Source organism: Nymphaea colorata, chromosome 4, assembly GCF_008831285.2.
Source record: "Nymphaea colorata isolate Beijing-Zhang1983 chromosome 4, ASM883128v2, whole genome shotgun sequence".
Taxonomy (NCBI): Eukaryota; Viridiplantae; Streptophyta; class Magnoliopsida; order Nymphaeales; family Nymphaeaceae; genus Nymphaea; species Nymphaea colorata.
Window position 1 is genome coordinate 12836756 of NC_045141.1, and position 20410 is coordinate 12857165.

Sequence of the window (20410 nt, forward strand, 5' to 3'; positions counted from 1 at the left end):
ACCATCTATTTAATGACCCTCCTTTACAAGTCCTTGAAGATTTCTTACAATCTTTAATACGAGACTAAATTTTTAGGGTGTTACAATCCACCCCCTTATAGTGCACGCATCCACGAGTTTGAGACCCTAGATTTGAGTGTTAAAACTGATTCTGATACCACTGTAACAACCCGACCCACCTCCTAGGCTCTGACTCCTGGCTCGGCGGATCCTAACTCACCCCCTAGCATTTTCGGCTCCAACTAAAATTAATACATGGTTAATGACCTTTTATAAACCCTTAAAATCTCTCACAATGTTTAATACGACACTAAATTTCTATGGTGTTACATTGTGTGTTGTTTTTTTACATGTACCATGTATTAACGCCCTTCAGTAAAAAAAAGTTTGCACACCACCGCTACTGGATACGTGGACTTATTTTCATCTTGTTCTTATACAATTCATCACAATTTTTCATATGTTTCTTGCGATCATTGTTCTCTGAAGGTGTTGCAAACTACAAACAAGGGAGAGAAAACTAAGTTGCTATCAAAACTCTGATATTTAGTCTGAATTTATATGGAGTTTTTGTTTGGAGTGGAAGAATGTATGTCAAAATTCATGGAAGTGAAGGATGTCATGTAGAGTTTGTAAAACAAATATCCATGCCCATGGTTTTGCAACAAGATACACAGATTCATCATCATTAACGCACATAACCTGGTCATCAACGTCTTTGAGCTAAATTTAAACAGCCGATAGTTTTTTCAATACCATAGAAAAAGGCACAAGCATTTTCTGGATTGGGTTTAACACACTGAGACAACCAACGTGATCACCCTCGCATTCCAAGCTTTTCTTCATCCCCAATGGACACTCTCGAAATAATAACAGAAAAGGGTTAAAGGGGTTCGGAAAATCGCAGGTCTGCGGGTCCTGCACCCAAGATCCCCTTTGTGATCTTGCTTGCCACGAGAGGCTCTGGAGGATCGATTACTCCACCATTTGCAACCATGACTTCCCCATGTCCGCTTTTCTCTTCCTCAATGGCAGACTGATGTCTCCAACCGCTTGTTTGTCTTCCTCCCTACACCAAATAGAACGTCATTTCAATCACAAACCATGTGGCTTGCATGTCAAATGGGGAAAGGTGATTTAAGAAAAAAAAAATTGAAAGTGTTTGAATTCTTTTATCTAACCAATTTTTTATGTGTAAGGGGGACTAAACGTCACATTCAAAAACTCATTCATTACCTCTTTGAGAGGGTAAGAGCTACTACTGTCATCCCTATACTGCGGCAATCTGGAACTATGATGAACTGCAACAGAAACAAAAACAATGGGTAAAGTCTGCACAACGCATGAGGGAACGTTAATGACACTACAACATGTCATTGCAAGACCAACAATCTAGCTAGAAGTGTCAGAAGCATGAAACCTAAACATCAGATCCACAGAACAGTATATAACAGCAATTCATAAGAGTAAATAAGTGGTTCCCAATATGAGAATGTTGAGGCTTTTCACCTCTTTTTTGGTGACTTCAAGATGAGACCTACTAGTCTCATCTCCCTCTCACCGCCTTTCAGCAGAATACATCTGCTCGGGATCAAGGTACATGAACTAGTTTATTCATGCTATCATCCTACAATATTTGCGTTTCAAGATCAAACAGTGACTCCATAATTGGGAGAACTTCTAGATTTTTTTTTTTCAGTCAAAAGAGATAAAGAACAACAAAATTGATTTGTCTTTGGTTTTCAAGGAGAAGGGATTTGATTAGTCTGACTTTAGGGTCTCATTAGTCCCCTCAAAACTAGCCATTAATGTATTTTATTTGGACGACCCGGCTGCAAAGAATTGGTCCATGAGTACATTATCATATCAAAATGGAACATCAAAGTTGTTCAGAGAAACTTAGCTTAAATGATTCCCATCATTAACCTAAGAAAAAGAAGAATAACTTTTTCACAACCATCTTGAAAGATTGAAGACAGTGATCCTCACATTTCCATCAAGAGGCTTCTTCTCTGAAAAGTGAAGTCCTAGGTCAACCCAGTAGCATGTCAGGGATATTGTTGGCTCTATATTACCTACAACTTATCTAGAACATCACAATTTTCCACAAATATCTGCTTGGACATCAGACCAGGTAACATGAATCTAAATGCAGCCAGATACTGAATTGGATCATTTAGGAGACAAGTAACGAAGGACCTCCAATGTCCGCGTGCATAATTATCAAGGTTAATGTCCGCTTGCATAACTATCAAGGTTAAAAATAGCTCTCCCTTGCCAATATGTAAATGAAACTACAGTTGCAATAATAAGGACAAGCAGCCAATTTTCACCATACGTTTACTAGAGGAAAGCAAGTTAGGACCCATCCTAAGGCCTATAATTTAGGTTTTTTCCCCCATTCAACGAATCCAGTTATACTCAAATACAAGGATTATCCATTCAATTTGCTTTATTATATTAGAAAATAGTGACCTTCAGTTTCTCGACCCTTTGACTTAGGGTTATCTGGACGAAGGAAAAGATGCACAAATATGTCATTTCTCAAGGTCCATAGTGTTCTATGTTGAAAGTAAATCCTTACATGGCTCCTGAGCCATAACTAAGGGGTCAAGACGGACACATCATGGTGAGCAATTGCTGCCCTGTCAAAGCCTCATCATCCATGTAATGTCAAAAATGGCACAGTGACGTTCTTGTACCAAATGTCTACTCCTGCAAGTTAGGCCCATAGCCGAATACACACACTAAATAGCCCCTAAAAAGAGAGTGAGAAAAGACAAAGTCTTTGAAAATATTTCCTCTTTCTAACATGTATCACTGCCCACATGTGAAATTTCTTGTGGCTCACATCTAGTGCCAGATGCTAGCTTGATTTTATTGTTGTAGATTTACCTAGCAATAAAGGAAGCATACCTTGAGTTGGGTTTCTTAACTCAAAAAACAAACCAACACCATGATCAGAGGATTCCATCTGCATACGGCTCGCATCTTGCAAAACTGGAGTGCAAATTGGAGGAACAAGATCCAGGTCTGGCTTCTGGAATATAAATGTTGTATACAAACCTTAAAAATAATTAATAAACATATTTGTGATTAGCAAGTTTTTATATCTAATGGTTAAACAACACTAAGACTATAGCTTCAGAAAAACTTAAAGTTCACCTAACAGATCAAAGGAGCGAGCGAGTAGTTTTCCTCGAGGATCCACAAAATTTCCACCATTACAAAGCAGGCCTGCAAATTGTGCCCTGCAAGACAGATGGTGAAATTATAAAGTTTGCTTGCAGAGCATTTCACAATACTTGAAGTCATATGGATCTGAGAATTTAATAAGTACTCCAAACCAGAATAACCAATCTCAAGTGCACAAGAAACCGTGAACAGGCCAATCCTAAATACTAAAAAAAAGGATGTTAACAAAACTAAGAAGGGAAAAAGTAGATTCAATGAGTTCCTGGCAGCAGCAATATTTCTATACTGCAAAGTGCTGGAAGAACATGATATTTTTATTGAGATTTGAGATTAATCATGTAAATCTCTAGAGCGACTATGAGATCATTTACCTCATCAATTTCACCTATTTTTTCCTATCATATTGGTGAGGTGCATCATGAGAAGGGAGAAGGAAACCCCACGGTAAATGCTCATCAAACTGACCTTCTCTAACTGCCAGTTGATTGGCAAACTAAGTTTTTGGCGTTAAAGTCAGCTTTCATGTTCAACTTCAGGTTTATCATGACACCAAGGACTCTCAAACCTTTTGCTCTTCGTAGCTTCTTATATGAAAGAAAAATCAACAGAATGAGACACTTTTTCTTCTTTAATGGCACATAGTTGCCATCTGGGCCAGTTACATCCTTCAATAGAACTATTACTTCACACATCATTATTACCTTCATAATTGGACACTAAAGCAGCTGAATAGATCGACCAGATGTCAATAATCTTCTTGTATTCAGAAGGATGTATGTTTATGACAACTCATCCAATGTGACTAAATGATCTAGGTCCGTTAATTTTAACATGGAGCAAGCAATCTCCATCCTTTTTGGTCTTTTTTGAGAATGGCAGCTACAAAACAAGATTGACCAATTCACAGTTCTAATTTTAAAATTAAACTGCCAATGCCACCAAAACCTGTTCTTTCTCTCTCTCCTCTTTGCTAGTCTATGTGGTATGCCTTACTTTTGTCTCCGTATTACATTTTGCTTTTTCCTTATCTAGGCTTTTACCACGCTCCCTAAACTATTTCTGCTTGTACTGTGTCCTTCAGGTTCCAAGTTTCCAATTTTCTGTTGGAACTCTTACTAAAGTTGGCATTTTCCTTCTCTTATTTTTTTCTTAACTATCTTTTTATCATCTTCTGATTTTTCTAAGGCACTTAAAATCTTCATTGATTTCCTTTGTTTTCCAATTTCATAAAAAAACATGATTTTTCCATCTTTTAACAAAAATGCATTTTTTAACAGTACAACTGTACAATTGACATACGGTTCTGATTCCAAATGGATTCAACCAATTTGTTGAAATAATGGGTTTTAAAAATTGATCTAGAAAGTAGAAACTGATTTTGATAACATTAGTTTACATTCATCTGTTCTCAGAACCCAGACATATAGCTCCACAAGCAGCAAAGGTTCTACCAGTGTAATGCACTGATACTGCATCCGACCAGACATCCCCTTCATTTTCCTACACACATTTCAGCTCCATACCACATCATTCCAGCACCAATACCCTTGGCAGAGAGCCCTTGTGTAGACAATCTGGCTGTTCGGTGATCACTCACCAACCTCATACTATGACATGAGAGAACTAACAGTGAAGGTCTAAAGAACCAATTGGCTAGAAAAAAATCTGCTAAGCTTAAGTTGGTTAAAGTTCAGTGCAAGCCACCCCATGATGCAACAATCGAACATACATAAGTTATGCTCCCTTTGCCTGCATATCCTAGAGTAATCAAGCAAAGTTTTTCAACTATAACAGGTCCATGCATCATTCAAACCTTTCCAAAGGACAACTATCATACAGGTCAATTTTATAATATTTATTGATATGCAGAGCACCAATCTAGGATGATATCCAGCTTATTTAAAACAACCATTTCCAAAGAAAGATATATAGGCAGATACCCAGTGTACAAGAAGAGACCTGAAAAAACTTTCACATAATCTGATGGATAAACTACCTGTTGTCATCATAAAATTCAGTCAAATTTTGAATTTCCACATATTCCAGTCCAGCCTCTCTAGCCAACCTGAGACCAACTTGGCGCACTTAATACAGATAGTCTTGAAGCCATGACTCCAAATCACCAACCAGAAGACTAAATGATAGTCATCAAGGGAAAAGAAAAGAACACCAGACCTGATGAGGCTAGGAAAGTGTACCAAGCAATGAATTTCAGAAGAAATATCTCCAGTGAACTTCAGTTGATATTTCTTGCCAAATAATGGGAATCTGGAGTCATTTAAGTTGTCCAATGAAATTAGAACCATCTGCATGAAAGTTTAGGGACAAAAAAAAAAGAGGGAAAAAAATTAAGAAATAAAAGATAATAATTTCATTTAGTTTATACTTCTCTTCCTCAGTTTCAAAGGTGATGATGTAGTTTTCTGAACGCACGCAATTGGGCACAATAGGCTTCACGTTACCTCCTTTATTGTGTGAAGCTTCAATGTTCTTCTGGTACTTTGACCTGAAAATTTCCAAAACATCATTTTTGAGGCTCTTTTCTCCATGATTATTATATTCCACCACAAAGGGTGGGATGACAGTTAATTGTGGCTGCTCCTAAACAAGCAAAAAATTATGTTACATACTTAAGTATTGCAATATTTAGAACAACATAGAAAAATAATGCTGCTTAACTTCTTCAGTTATTATAAAATTGCTATCTGAAGCTCTAATTGTTGAAGTCTATCTTCTATGTTATAGGTTCAAATGATACCCTGCTGTATTACATGGCTGATGCGTCTATAGCCCTACCTGCTAAGAAGCTAAATAGCACACACAATCACACAAAGAAAAATGAAAAGGTGCTATGCACATAAGCAGAAATAAACATGGACAATGTATGTGTGTGCAAACCAAACTTTGAAGAAACTGCTCTAATATCATAGTTTTTTAACAGAAAATTATTTTTTTTCCAGATAAAATCAGACAGAAACATGAAAAGATAGAATTTTCCTGAAGACCATGATGTGATATACATGTTGAACAAGCCATCGGCGGGATTTACCATAAAAAAAACTGCAGAGGCACCACGAACTGAATGCAACATCTAACAATTTCATGAGTTTCATAGATGAACTGTCTAGCTTTAATCCACACACTTTTTTTTTGTTAGCATAGGGGCTTGAAATAAACTTGGGATTTCATAAAGGAGAAAATCAACAACATCACCTTTTTGGCTTTATAAAGGAGTAAATAAACAATTCAAAATCAAAGACTTTCAAACTCATACAATATAATTAGATAATACCAACCATATAGTTGATGAGTCAGGAGTAATTCCAAAAAAGTAACCTCCAGGCTTCAGCAACGATGATATGTTATGAAGAAGGCTTCTTGCTCTTTCCTCAGTTTCGAAGCAGAGCTGCAACGAGAGTCCTACTTGAACCATCATTAAAATAAAAAGTAAATAACAAAGCAAAGGTGTCCCGCTAAATAACCTGTAAATGTTGCAAGCAACAAACGACATCTGCTGGAATTCCCTTGTCTTGCAAATAAGCGTCCAGGTTATCCTGGCAAGGACAACGGAGACAAAGGTTATTCCAGGACTTAATACTGAGGAAAACAATAAGCAGGAATGATAATAATCATATTATTCTTTTATACTACTCTGAAGGATAACATAGACAGAATAAAGAGAAAACTCATCAGCTTATGCAACATTATGCAGTATGGCTAATAACCCGAGTCCATGAATAACATACATAACACTACAGTTATGCATGGGGCAATAACAATCCAACCCATGAACTCCTCTTATTAATCGTGAGCTAATGCTTCATTACAAGATGTTGCCTTTTACAATGAATAGAGCTACAATAAATTTATTGCAAATGACAGCACAACTAACTCATATAAACTACATGCCTAGACAAAGGCATTATGAATGCTGCTTGAGAAAGTACACATCATAAAAGGTTGCAAGATAGGTCACTAACAATTCTATCCAACAAGAACACATGTCAACAACAAATTAGAGCTGTGGTAACAAGAGATACCAAAGCATCCCACATACTACTAAAATAAATTCTTGCAAAGACATGAAACTATAACATTGCTACCTAAAACGGGGCACCTCATTTTACACCTACAAGCAGAAAAACCTCCCAATTTTTTGCTACATAAAGAAAGCAGATACCATAACCTGAATATTTTTTTCTGCAGGCAATATATTTTCAATGCAGTTCACCTGATTAATTTTTCAAGACGACAGAACTTCAGCCACTCCACCTACATCACGATATACAGACCTGGCGCACAGCACCCAGGTCTGAGATTGTGAGACTCAGATCTGTATGACAATCAGATTTTATGATACAGTTTCAACCATAGTCACAAATAATTTTTTAGAGTTTTAAATGGCGAGGTTTTTTTCGGGTATAATACGGCAAGTTTGAAAAAACAGGAAAAATATGGTAAATTTCTAAAAATTAAAAAAAAACTAAAAATGAAGAAAATAAAATAAATGAAAAACTAATAACACAAACATCCAAAGATAAGTAGATTTGCAACAAATGAAAAAAAAAATGAAAAAAGAAAAGTGTTTGGCATTAAAAAATAGAAAAAAGTGAAATAAACGCAAAAAAACGGGTTAAAAACACGTTTTTTCACTTTTTAATGTCTTTTTAAAAAAAATGCGTTTTTTTTAAGTTTTAAATGGCAATTTAATTTATCGCATTTTTTCGCGTTTTTTGTGACACTAATTTCAACATCTCATTGTTTCTAGTCATCCGGTCTTCCTCCACCCCCTACAGTAATCCATACTAGAAGTAAGAATCTAAGCACACATAATCATAGAGGGTACAAAGTTGAAAGACACAATTATATGAAAAATAAAGAGAGAAGAGAAAGGGGAGGAGAGGAGACAACTGCATAATCAATCATTAGCCTAATCCCAAAATAATTATGGATTAGCTTAGAAAATTACCTAGAAGTCCACTATATTCTGAAAAAAATAAAATCATAAAAACAAACTTAAAACATCAGAGTTTGAATCTACCCCTCAAACCTATGTAACCTGGGTACCTTAATTTTGGTGGAGTACCCGTACCAGTCGGGGGTGTGGCTCAGGTACGAGTCAATAGGTACTGGGTACGGTCAACGTACCCAAATCCGTATCTGTCCAAAAACAGACTCGGTCAATGTTGACCGAGTTCATTTTCATCCAAAACTTAGGTTTTTTTTTTTTGTTTTCTTATTTCCTTTCAAAAATGCAGAGCCTTGACAAGATGTGGGCGACCTCTGGTGACGTCTAGGCGGTCTAGCAACTTCCGGCGACGTCCAACGACCTCCGGCAACCTTCCTGCACGAACTTTGTTTTTTTAGTGTTGTTCTTAGTATTATTTTTGTTTTCCTGCATGAAATTTCGACTAACGTTTATATCTGACTATCTAGGGGGCTCGGTTGTCCATATGTTTAAAGTTTTTCATAGGTTTTTTAAAAACACTGCTGCAAGATCCGTTGATATATATTTTTTATGTTGTTTATTTGTTTATGTTGATATATTTTTTTTATTTTGATATATATTTTCTAAGTATTTCTTTTTGTTTTTATATATATATATATATATATATATATATATATATATATATACGGCTGTACCCCCGCACCTAAATTTTTTGAAACTGGTCTGTACTTGTACCCACACCAGTACCCGCATCGGCACCCGTACCCGTACCTATGTGACATAGCCTCGAACTTATAACAATTTTCTCCAATTGACAAAAATAAATTGTTAAATGGCTAAGACATCAACTATAGGACATCATATCTAAAAGCCTAGATAAGGAATTGATGCATTGTGAATGAGTGCCTGGAGACTTCTCAGCCATTTAGGTTTAAACATGCCAAGTACTCGATCCAGATACCAAGGAAATTGTTTGAAGGATGTGAAACTCCATTTTCTTTGTCAGATCAAAGCACTTTTCAATTCGAGGAGTCATCCATAAGCTTACACCTCTACTTCCTACTTTTAACTCTTTCCTTTTTCTTTGTACCCTCATCAGAGAGAAACCAAAAATCCTCCGTTTTCACATAATACATAACAAAGCAAGTAGCAAACCCGTCTTACCAACTTCAACTTCCATTAGTTTGATTAGCCAAGAACCATCCACAAACAACCATGGTTCTACAAAATACATAATCCCGATTCCCCACTAATCAGAGAAAATATCAAAGCACAATATTCTTTCAGCCTTTCACCATTTAAGAGAATTCTCTTGTAGGTTTTCTTCCATCAGAAACTAAGGAAGTGAAAAAATACAGTCCATAGTTTGGTATTATAGCAAATTTCTTGTCAAAAAAAACTTAATAATGTGCCATAAAGATAAAAGGGAGCCACTAATATTTAGATCAGAAAGTAACTTTTAATCAGATTCCAGAACATCATCCTGGTAGCCATTCAAGTCATGCTAGATGTGCTATCTGTAACCATGTGCCCATTGTCAACCGCTGATCTAATTAGGTCTAACAAAAATATTTACAGTCAGCCGGAAATGACTATCACCCTCTTGCACATACATTCAAAGGAAAAGAAGAAAAGATAGTACATTGTAAATATAGAATTAACATGATATGAAGGCCTGTCATATCACATGCATTAACCCCAGAAAAATGAAAATTAAATGGCCACAATTCCAACTGGCATAATCAATCTCTGGACTAGTTAGGACATATGCAGAAATGACAATAACAAACCAAACAAGGATCCAGCTCACAGAACTCCGCAGTGTAGGGCTTTCTCTGTCCTTCCCACATCTCATGTGCTTCAATCACACCAGATGATGACGCATCTGCATGAGTAACAAACTAGATCATAAGAAACCACATAGAACTAAGACGTGTAGGTCAGAAGGCAATGTGGATCATCTTAAGCTAATGGCACAAATGATAAAGAAGCACAAAAGTTTAGCTTGCAGAGAAGAAAAAATTAAATTGAAATTTATATGTTGTCCTTCAGTGTGAGGAAACTCTATTATATGCTGTCACTAAATTACTTACCAGCACCAGCAGCTAGCATTGTCCACTCCGAGATATCAATGTGTAAGCCATAACACAAGGCTTACACTGTCAAATACAAATAAAACACTAACATTCTTGCACTAATGCTTCTAATCTTTGCTTATTACTGAAAATGTTTAGCAAAAGCATATGATAACAAGAGGAGTCATTCCTCAATCTATGCAAGTTGGGAAGGGGCTACATGTTGGGGTAAGCCCTAACCTGCTAAAACTCAATTGAGGAGACTGATCCAAAACATAGACTGCCCCCTTACATCAGGTTAATGTCCCTCTAACCAGATGTATCCATTCAAATGCCCCTTTTCAAATCATAAAACCTTCAACCTGGATTCCATAAAATCTCCAAAAACTCTCTATTTTGCTGAGAAAAGTCCTTGATGCTCTCTCTCTTGCCTTTGGTGTTTAGCATTGCTGCACTATTGCACTAAAATTGTGAATCATAATGCATGAAGTTAACAAAGCTGAGTGATATATCTTCAATATTTATTTTTTTTTCAATTCTTTTGGCATCTTATTATGTGATTTATCCATATTTTTCCAGCGGCCGACTCAATAATGACATGGGCCAGCTTTTAACATTTTAAGAATATTTTAAGATTTATTTATTTTCTTCCCATTTGTTTTTTCAAGTAATGTTTTTTCAAATATTTTTTATGGATCCACAACCAGTTCAGCTGAATCTGTAAATCAGCTGGTTCACTGGATCAGCAGTTCTACCAAACAAACCATTTTTTGCAACACTGGTTGCTATAAAGATAAGAAGTAACCTAGCATTCTATGGAGAGCAGCTCACTGCCTCTGGTTTTGGTGATGAGAGTTATGAAAGCATGGAGCTGAATTAGCTAATAGTCGATGAGACACCTAACCATGAAAGGACCATGCCTCTAGACACGGAGTTGCTCTGGCACTTCGATTAGACATTCAATTGAAGAGTGCTCCCATAGAGCCGAGGCCCTGCAGCCATGCTTGCTGATGCTGGCCAGGATCCCCCTGCATGACAGTTGAGGCCGTCCGAGCCAGCCTGCCGGAAGGTTTACTTGGTGTTCAAGACAATGCTGGACGATGGCTAGGGAGGAACACTCCCCTGCCCGGCCTGGCTGGCCGAGGCTGGCCAGACAGATTGTGGTGGCACAAGGTGGAGTTCAAGGTACTTTTTACATGGTCTGGTTGTAGGACATCAACGTGGACAACAACAAAGTCTACATATAGTGGAGAGCCCAATCGCCAGATGCCAGACACCTCATTGCAGACTCATGGGTGTGTGTGTGTGTGTGTGAACATGACTAGAAAGTGAAATGTGCCCATATCATAGGACCACTTCTTCAACAGGTAGAACACAACTATCTGAACTTGAGCACATCCTATGTCACATGGGTGCTCCTAAACAGTTGCCACACCCATGTTGACATTGGTGATTGTGCTTTTCCAACATAGAACGTTTAGGTTAGTCAAACCAGGCCAACACTGACCATTTTAACTGCGCACTTGACTAAATACAAGAAGCTTATAATGACTAAAATATCACATTGTAAATATAGATAATAAAGAATACTAAACAGTTAATTAACTATATAACAAATGATTACATATAATATATATGTATATATAGGAAATTTAGAGTCACCCCACCCAAGCTGTCTAATCAAGACTGTTTGATCCAACATGATGGACAGTTAAGAGAAAAACAAGGTGAAAAAGGTGATGACATTTTCATCATATAGTATTAATTTCCACCTTTTTCTTCATGTTTTTCTCTCAAGCATCCATCTACATCATATGGCATCCATCTACATCATATGAACAGCCTGGTTAGATGGTTGGGTAACTCTGGATGGCCAGAGTCACCGTTCACTCTCTCTCTCTCTCTCTCTCTCTCTCTGTATATATATATATATATATATATACACACACACAAAAAAAAAAAAAAACATATTCTTGCCGCACTCGCACCTATTTTTTTTTTTTTGAAAATTTCCACAAATGCACTAGCGCACCCCACACCCATGCAACATAGGTTCAATGTATCTACTTCATGATGAGGTTGGAAATGGTTAAATGCAAAAATGACATCAAGTACCTTTTTCTTGTCAGATATGGGTATTAGACTAAGTCACAAAGGTACATGGGTTCAGTTATATTTTTTATATTTTCTAACTTAACTTTTTCTTTAATTTTAATTTTTTCATTCTTTTTTATTTCCCTTTCACCAAGATTGTCTATTTTCCTTTCATTTTTCCTTAATTTTGAGAATTCTTGTAGATTATTATATATATAATGCATATATTTACGTAAATACTACCGTCTATGTCACACGGATGCGGGTGCTGATGCCGGTTCAGCACATCCCAGAAAAACTGGATGTGGGGGTGCGGCGAAGGTATATATATATATAATTATATGGTTGTTTCTTAACTTAATTTGTCCTTTTTTACTTTTATTAATGTAAATAAAGAAATTGAGGGAGAGAGAGAAGAAAAAAAATTAGAGGGAATAACACAAGGTGCAGCTGGGTGCGAGTCAGACCGCAGCTGCACCCACGTCATGTCGACCCGCATGCTGCACCCTTTATAAAGAGTCCGTGTGACATAGACTACGCACCCCCGCACCCAAATTTTCTAAAATCGCTGTACCCATATCAGCTTCGCCATACCCGGACCCGTACCCATGTGACTTACCCCACATCTCAAGTATTCTATTTGATTTGCAGTTGATGCAACAAAATTTTTTGTTTTAGCTTGCCATCTAGATTTTGTCATTTATTGCTTAGAAGTGATTTTGTCTGACACTTGTGTTCATACATGACAAAGAAAAACACTAGGTGCTGATGTCTCACATATGATCTCTACTCTCTAGAGAATAATATGGGAATCTGCTAGAGCCTAGACGTTATGATACCACCATGTAAGGATCTCAACACTTGTTCAAAACTTATAGTGTCCTTTTGCTTGCGTAGTTATAGATTTAAAAATTTCAAAGGAAAGAGGGAGAATTCAGTTTTGAGCAGAGTTTTTAATTTAAACTACTCCGCTTTTCCATGCAATCAGACACGAGAAAGTAAACCATGGAAAGTTTTTCATGTTTTTCCAAGCGCAAGAAAATGGAAAAGAAGAAATTTGTCCATGAAAAAATGCAACACAACTCTTCTCACGGAAATTTTTCCATGAAATTTTATGCCGCATAAAAGGAAAACGAACAAAAGAAAACAAAAGAAGTTGAAAACTGAAAACTGTTCAACTCATGTGATATCTAAGTGAGCCTGAGTTGTACTAAGGCCCAGAAAGCAAAAGGCACATTTAGAAGTCTATCTCAGCCATGGAAGCTCCTCCAATTTTAGTAGTCCTACATTGGAGAAGCTATGGATATAAGAAGAACAAGGTTTGCAATTACCAATTCCAATATAGTGACCTATCTGGGCTTCATTCCACTTATCGGTGTCCACCCCACCACCACAATACAAATCACAGACCTGCACATGGGACAGACAGACAAAAGGCAATAAAAACACCACAATAGAAGCTACAACCATCAATTGCTACCGAAACATTTTACAAGGGCAGAGAGAGCAAGAGGGAGAAGGGTATTACCGTAGAATAGGGGGAGACGAATATGTTGATAAGAGCTGTTTTAGCGAAGTCGCAAAGACGGTAATGTGCAGATTCTGTTCGGCAAACAAAACCGCCCATTTCACACATGATGGATGAAGGAAGAAAAGCAAAAGGCCGTCTGTCTCAATCACAAGCTGTCCCTCTTCCTCTTTTTTTGATGCTTGGCTTCTCACCTCATTTCCTGGCCTCCCTCTGCTGCAGCACTCAGGTGGTGTTTAATGGCACCAGATTTCAATCAGGAGAGTAGAATCCCAGGATTGTAAACCTGGAATCAGGTGGAGGAGGGATTTCAATCCTCTTTCCAAATTCAGCCTATGTATGATTGCCTGGAATAAAAGTGACGGGGATTTATTTCTTGTGTTTGGTGGCATTTCTGGTGATTTAACTTAATGAATCTAAAGAGCTTCTGGCATGTACATTAATAACAGTTTATCGCATTTCAGTCTGTATAACCTGAGCTGAAGCAATGCAAGTATATCCTTACAAGCAACTCAACAATTGTCCCATGGTGCAAAAATAAGGCAACATAACAGTTCAAAAATTTCCATGTACTTAATATGGTTCAGCTTAATGTTCCTTCATGAGTGCACACAGCATCTTATGACAATAGAATTGAATCACCTTGAAAAACCTATCGATGAATATTCAGAAAACAGAAAACAAACAGCAAAGAAATAGAATGACCACCCAATATCATGAAAATGTCATCACCTTTTTTTCCTTGTTTTTCCCTTAAATGTCCATTATGTTGGATCAAACAGTCTTGATTAGACAGTTTGGGTGGAGTGACTCTAAAAAGGTAGAGTCACCATTCAATTTTCCTATATATACATATATATTATATGTAATCATTTGTTATGTAGTTAATTAACTGTTTAGTATTCTTTATTATCTATATTTACAATGTTATATTTTAGTCATTATAAGCTTCTTGTATTTAGTCAAGTGCGCAGTTAAAATGGTCAGTTTTGGCCTGGTTTGACTAACCTAAACGTTCTATGTTGGAGTTATTTTTTGTACCACCTAGAAAAAAAACAAAGGGGCTGAAACATTTTTTCATCTATAGCAGCATCTATGTGTAGCTATTTCTTGTACCACCTAGAAAAAAAAAGCTAATAGACATCTCTTATTTCAAATGAGAAAAGATAGAATCATAGAACCGTGACAAGGAATACTATAACAGCACCAAACTAAGATATGTGGAGGGTTTTTGAGAACTACAAACCAGAAACAGGGTCGGACATGAATACAAACGCATAGAAATTTCCAGAATAGTGAGAACCTTCAAATAACGAAGTTACCAGTGGGCAAAATTTGGTTTTAGTTTACAGTGGAAGTAATCATGGATAACACAGTTGCTAGAAGCCTTGGCACAATAAAGTGAAAGGTGGCAACAGAAATAATATAATGATTTGTTGAAAAGATGCATAACCAAGCAGCTGCCCAAAAATAAGTTAACAATGTTCATCATTTTACCTAGTTACAGATTCTCATATCAACAAACGAATGGACAGAGAAATGCCATTAATGAATGTTGAAAATTTAAAATCTGAAACTTTACAAACCTGTAATTAGATTCCTAGAATGTGAAGGTGATTAGTGATTTTGACCTTACAAATGATCCAAACAAAATAAGAGGTGAAACATATCAAAGAAAAGTTCTTGTACTTGCCTTTTTCTTGATTTTACCACCAGGAAGACGCTTTACTCCTTGCTTGGGTGCAGAGACACTACCTGCAATAGTTAAAAATATCTAGAAGCAGTTGTCACTGGTGTCAAATTATACAACACTTCCGAATTGAGACTCCTCTCACATTTAACGTACTTGTTGTTGTATACAAAGCCCATGGATCAGCAAACTTCAACAAGTGCAGGTTCGTGCATATAGCAGAGACGATAAATCAGAGGAAAAAGTCTAACAAGTTTGCAATATAAGATCTAGTACCTACACTAGACGAAACAGAAACAGGCCGCAACTGGCTCAGGAACAGTAAAATGACGCACTCTACATTCAATAAGAAAACCTACACAACCATGTTAAGCGTAGAGGTAAAAACCAAACGCACGAACTATTCGTACACCAGAATCAACAATTGGTAGCAAGAAAAGGAAGAAGAGTGCGACGTCGCGTAGAAAGACCGTCCATTTTCAAGAGGGAAGAAACTGCAGTCAAAGACCACACCAGGCAAACATTAAAGAAGAGAGTACCTCAGGGATCGAGAGCTCCGCTTCTCTTATTTTGACAACTGCACCCGTAACCCAAACCGCTCAGCCCGGCGGAACTTCTTCTGGAGCTCTGGGTCAGTCGGAACGGTGGCAGCGGAAGAAAAGAACGACGGGTGGTGGGTGGTGTCGGGAAGAAGAAACGACCTTCTGAACCTCTTCTTTTTTGTTTTCTTTTTTATGTTGGACCACCTTCAATAGCTTGCATTAACAGCCAATGGAAAAAACAAATTAAGCTTTCATTTTCATTTTATTGAGCGCAAAAGTCGTGGTTTTTTAAATTTTAACTTCGTGTTTGACCTAAGCTAATTGACAAATCTAATCATTATTTAACTTCATCTTATAATATCTTAATAATTGTACGTTCAAAACAATGGGTAAGTTTACTGTACATAAAAAAAAAATTAAAAACTATGTTTCAGCTTCAATTAAAATTTTGAAAGTTTGAACTTTGCAACAAAAAAATCTTTGATCAACCCATACCCCTATGTATTTTATGAAATGAGTTTAAGTGTGTCGTCTAAACATATAAACTAGTTATTAAAAACTAATTAAAAAACTATTTTTTCACATATCCAATTTTAATCCAAACAAATGCTTAAATTTTATTATAGTTATTGACATATATATAATATGCACGAGCACAAAAAACCGACTAAAATTTGAGAAAGGGGGTAGAAAAAATGAAGAGATCCACTCGTGCCTGTCCATTCCTCAATAGAATGACTCTCTTTGTGGCGTCTCTGAATCACCACTTTTTCCTTTTATCAACCTACAAAGAAATAATATATATATATATATATATATATATATATATATATATATATATATTAGACTTAATTTGTATGCAAACTACAACATTTAAAACTTATATAGCATAAATGAAGAACTCGTTGACTAAGAGTTTGCATCTACCCGTTCAATGATTCAATAGTCGTCCAATAAATTCACATAACTATTTTTTTATTGAATTTGACTATAAATTGTTTTATATTGATCACTTATTGCGAATTATTAAATCAGGTGACTCATATTATTTTTTATTTAAAAAACATTATTTAATGGGTTTTTTTTATTTCATTGAATTAATCGAAATAATTTGTGTTACATTCGTAAAAGGAGTGTTCAATGATACATCACATAATTTATTAGTAATCTTACCTTTATTACAATTTTGTGTTTTTTTATATAAAATTGTAACATTTAATCTAATAATATACAAGATAATTTATTAAATCAAACAATTTTTTGTTTTCCTACTAGTTAAAGGTTTTTGTTTTCAAATTTGTGAATCATGTGTTATATATCAAATACCTAAGATATGATTACATAAAATAATTCACTTGATTAATTAAATAAGTAATTCATATTAAATATATTTATTTGGTATTATGCACAGTGAAGATGGTTTCAACTTAAAATGAATATCATAATGCGTTTAAATGTTTTATTTATTATAAAACATACTTTCTTTTAAGTTGGTTTTTAAAAAAGGTATATTTTTTGCTATCAATTTTTTTTCATATGTGACGTACATGCCAATATTTTTTAAAAAAAATTTGTCATTTTTTAAATACATAATATAGCTATTATTGGAACCAATTTGACATAATGGTCCATTAAAAAATTTATAGCTTTAAAAGTCTATTTTTCATATTTTTAAAAATTTTCATTTTATTCAATTTCTTGATTGAAGTCTTCTTTATTATTTAAATAAATATATTATTTAAGATATCATGCTTAGTTGATGCATTAACTATTGATGCCTTAACTATAATAGTTTGCTTGATTGCAAAAAAAAAATTTATTTAATTAATTAATTTGTTTTATACGATATAGTTTTAAATATTTTAAGTTAAATAGTGCATATGATTTTTATAAAAATATTATTATATGCAACTCTATGGAAGTCATTTTTAATTAGAATATACTATATATAATATTTATATTCATCTTATGTTGTTATGTTAAGTTGGTACGTTTGGCTAGACCTTTTGCCCAAACATCACACCATTGTCATAGGTTGCAACTTGAAAACCTGCAAGCTACACCATTCGGATATCAGTTCTCGTGGTTCGGATTCGGATATTAGCTTCCTATATCCGGATATCAGCTCTCGCCGTTTGGATTCAGATATTAAGTTACACGATTCGGATAACAGCATTCGCAGTTCGGATTCGGATATACTTGTTAAGATAGTTAGTATCCGATCGGATATTTATTGTTTACCATATCCAATTTTTTAAAAGCAAATCGAACGGATATCTGATCCGTTGACATCCTTAAGAAACAGTTGATGGGTGACATTTACCAGCTGTAACAATCAATGTGCAATGTGTGTTCGTTGGGTCTATATGGATCTGGTTAACTTGCAGAAATCATGAGCAAGGAAAATTTGTTGCATAAGGAGGTGGTTAAAGAGTGCAAAATGTTGTGGTTGATGCTGCTCTAAAACGATGGATAGAAGAGTGTCTTTTCAGTATATGAGATGACCATGTACATACAAGCCACATTCAACAAAAAGTTATTGAGAGTCCTGTGTTTGTTCTTTTTCCCCTAAAGTTATTAAGTATCTTTTCCTATCTAAACTCTCTAAGCAATAAACAATAAACCCGTTATTCAATCTGTTATGAACCGTTATTTAAGTCGTGCAGTCTTGTTGCAGAGCCTTTGTTGTTTTCATGCGTAGAATGAAAACTTGTGGAGGTATGTTTCAGGCTGTTAGCCAACAATGAAACTTTTTTCTCACAATCCTCTAGGTGTTGCCATCAAAGACAAAAAATAAATCCATGGGATTAATATTCCACACAAGCTGGACTTGGGAAGGGACTTCTTTTCCCTCATCCACCTAATTCCAGGATTGTGTTATGTGCCATCAAACACTTTGTTAAGAACAGTTATGATTGGAAGTTGCCCATTGATAATAGGTTGGATTTAATCTGATCCAGATCCAACATGTTTATTGATCCAAATCCAAAACGTCTAACTATGTTTAATCACATTTATCTAGGCAGGGTTTATGACTATAATTTCTATAATTGTTTTATTATAGACTCTAGATTATTGTGTTGCTTCACTCTAGACTATAGATTATTATGATTGTTTCATTATATATTCTTGTAAATTGTGTAGAGTGATCATTATATAAATGGGCTGCGTGAAAATGTAGAACCTCACCTTCCTTCCTCATTTATCTTTGTCTTGTTCTCTTCCCTAACCTTTCCTTTGTTGAAATTGATGGTGTGTTATAATTTGATACCCAAAATCTTACATGGAATCAGAGTCAGGTTTGGTTGGTTATACCAAAGACAATGTTTGAACAAACTTGAAATTTCATGGTTGGTTTTCTCTTGTACCCCTTTCAACATTCTGCTCCTAATTAGGGATGCCAATATATCCGATTTGAATCGGATATCCGACCGATCCGATCCAAAAAATCGGATATGGATAAAAATTTAATATCCGATTCAGAAATCGGATCAGATTCGGATTTAATAAATGACATCCGATCGGATTCGGATTCAGATTCGGATACGGATTCAGATCGGATTCATTTTTAACAAATATCCTCTATCTAATACTTGAAAAATGGCAAAATCCAGTTCAAAATTTGGATTCTGATTCAGATATAAATATAAAAATCGGATTCGGATCGGATTCAGATTGTAAAATCGGATTTCGGATTCGGATTCGGATATGACTTTTCTTTATTCGAATTTGAATCTGAATCCGAGTGCTATCCGAAAAAGCGGATATGATTGAAGATGTATCCGATCCGAATCCGATCTGTTGACATCCCTAGTTACTTGGAAAAGGCACATCACTCCTTTTATAAAAAGTCAAGGTCTGTACGAATATATTGATGGCTCCATTATAATCCCACTACAGTTCATTCAACAAGAGATTAAGAATGAGAGAGGGAAGACAATTTCCACTTAGGAAATTTGTAATCCTCAATCTATAACATGCATGAAACGAGATCAAAGTCTTGTTGCGTATATCATATCAACGCTCTCTCAAGAAGTGTTGATTTCTCTTTTAATGACTGTACAATAGGGCAATTATGGGTCAGACTTGCTGAAACTTATTCTCAAATTTTAAAGGCACTTATTCTATATTTGAAGAATGAATTTCAGAATCTCAGCAAAGTGTCAATGTCGATTATGGAATATTTGAGACGTCTTAAAGGGATAGCTGATCAGTTGGGAGTTGCTAGCTACATTGTTTCCGACAAAGAAAAAATGTAGTAGACTCTTAGAGGTCTTGGACCATCTTTTTATGCCTTCACTATTGCTCTTGAAGTTTTGCCTATCTTGCCCACCTTCA

At 35.7% G+C, this 20410-nt stretch overlaps 1 protein-coding gene across 4 annotated transcripts; it reads right to left on the reverse strand.

Annotated features, from left to right (window-relative positions):
* Positions 1-600: 600 nt before the first annotated feature.
* On the reverse strand, positions 601-14184 carry LOC116252670 (mRNA cap guanine-N7 methyltransferase 2). Of its 4 annotated transcripts, XM_031627094.2 has the most exons (13): positions 14035-14184; positions 13841-13914; positions 13644-13722; positions 9934-10028; positions 6678-6749; positions 6492-6601; positions 5582-5701; positions 5371-5463; positions 5192-5260; positions 3166-3251; positions 2917-3066; positions 1237-1301; positions 601-1069 (listed from the first exon to the last, which is right to left on the reverse strand). In XM_031627094.2, the coding sequence occupies exons 4-13, from the start codon at positions 9991-9993 to the stop codon at positions 884-886; spliced, it is 1011 nt and encodes a 336-aa protein (XP_031482954.1). In that variant the 5' UTR covers positions 9994-10028; positions 13644-13722; positions 13841-13914; positions 14035-14184; the 3' UTR covers positions 601-883. The 4 variants fall into 4 exon arrangements, 3 of the variants coding, with proteins under 3 accessions (XP_031482954.1, XP_031482956.1, XP_031482953.1); XM_031627096.2 differs by having other exon boundaries at positions 9954-10028; positions 13841-14184; XM_031627093.2 differs by having other exon boundaries at positions 13841-14184.
* Between the last annotated feature and the right edge of the window lie 6226 nt (positions 14185-20410).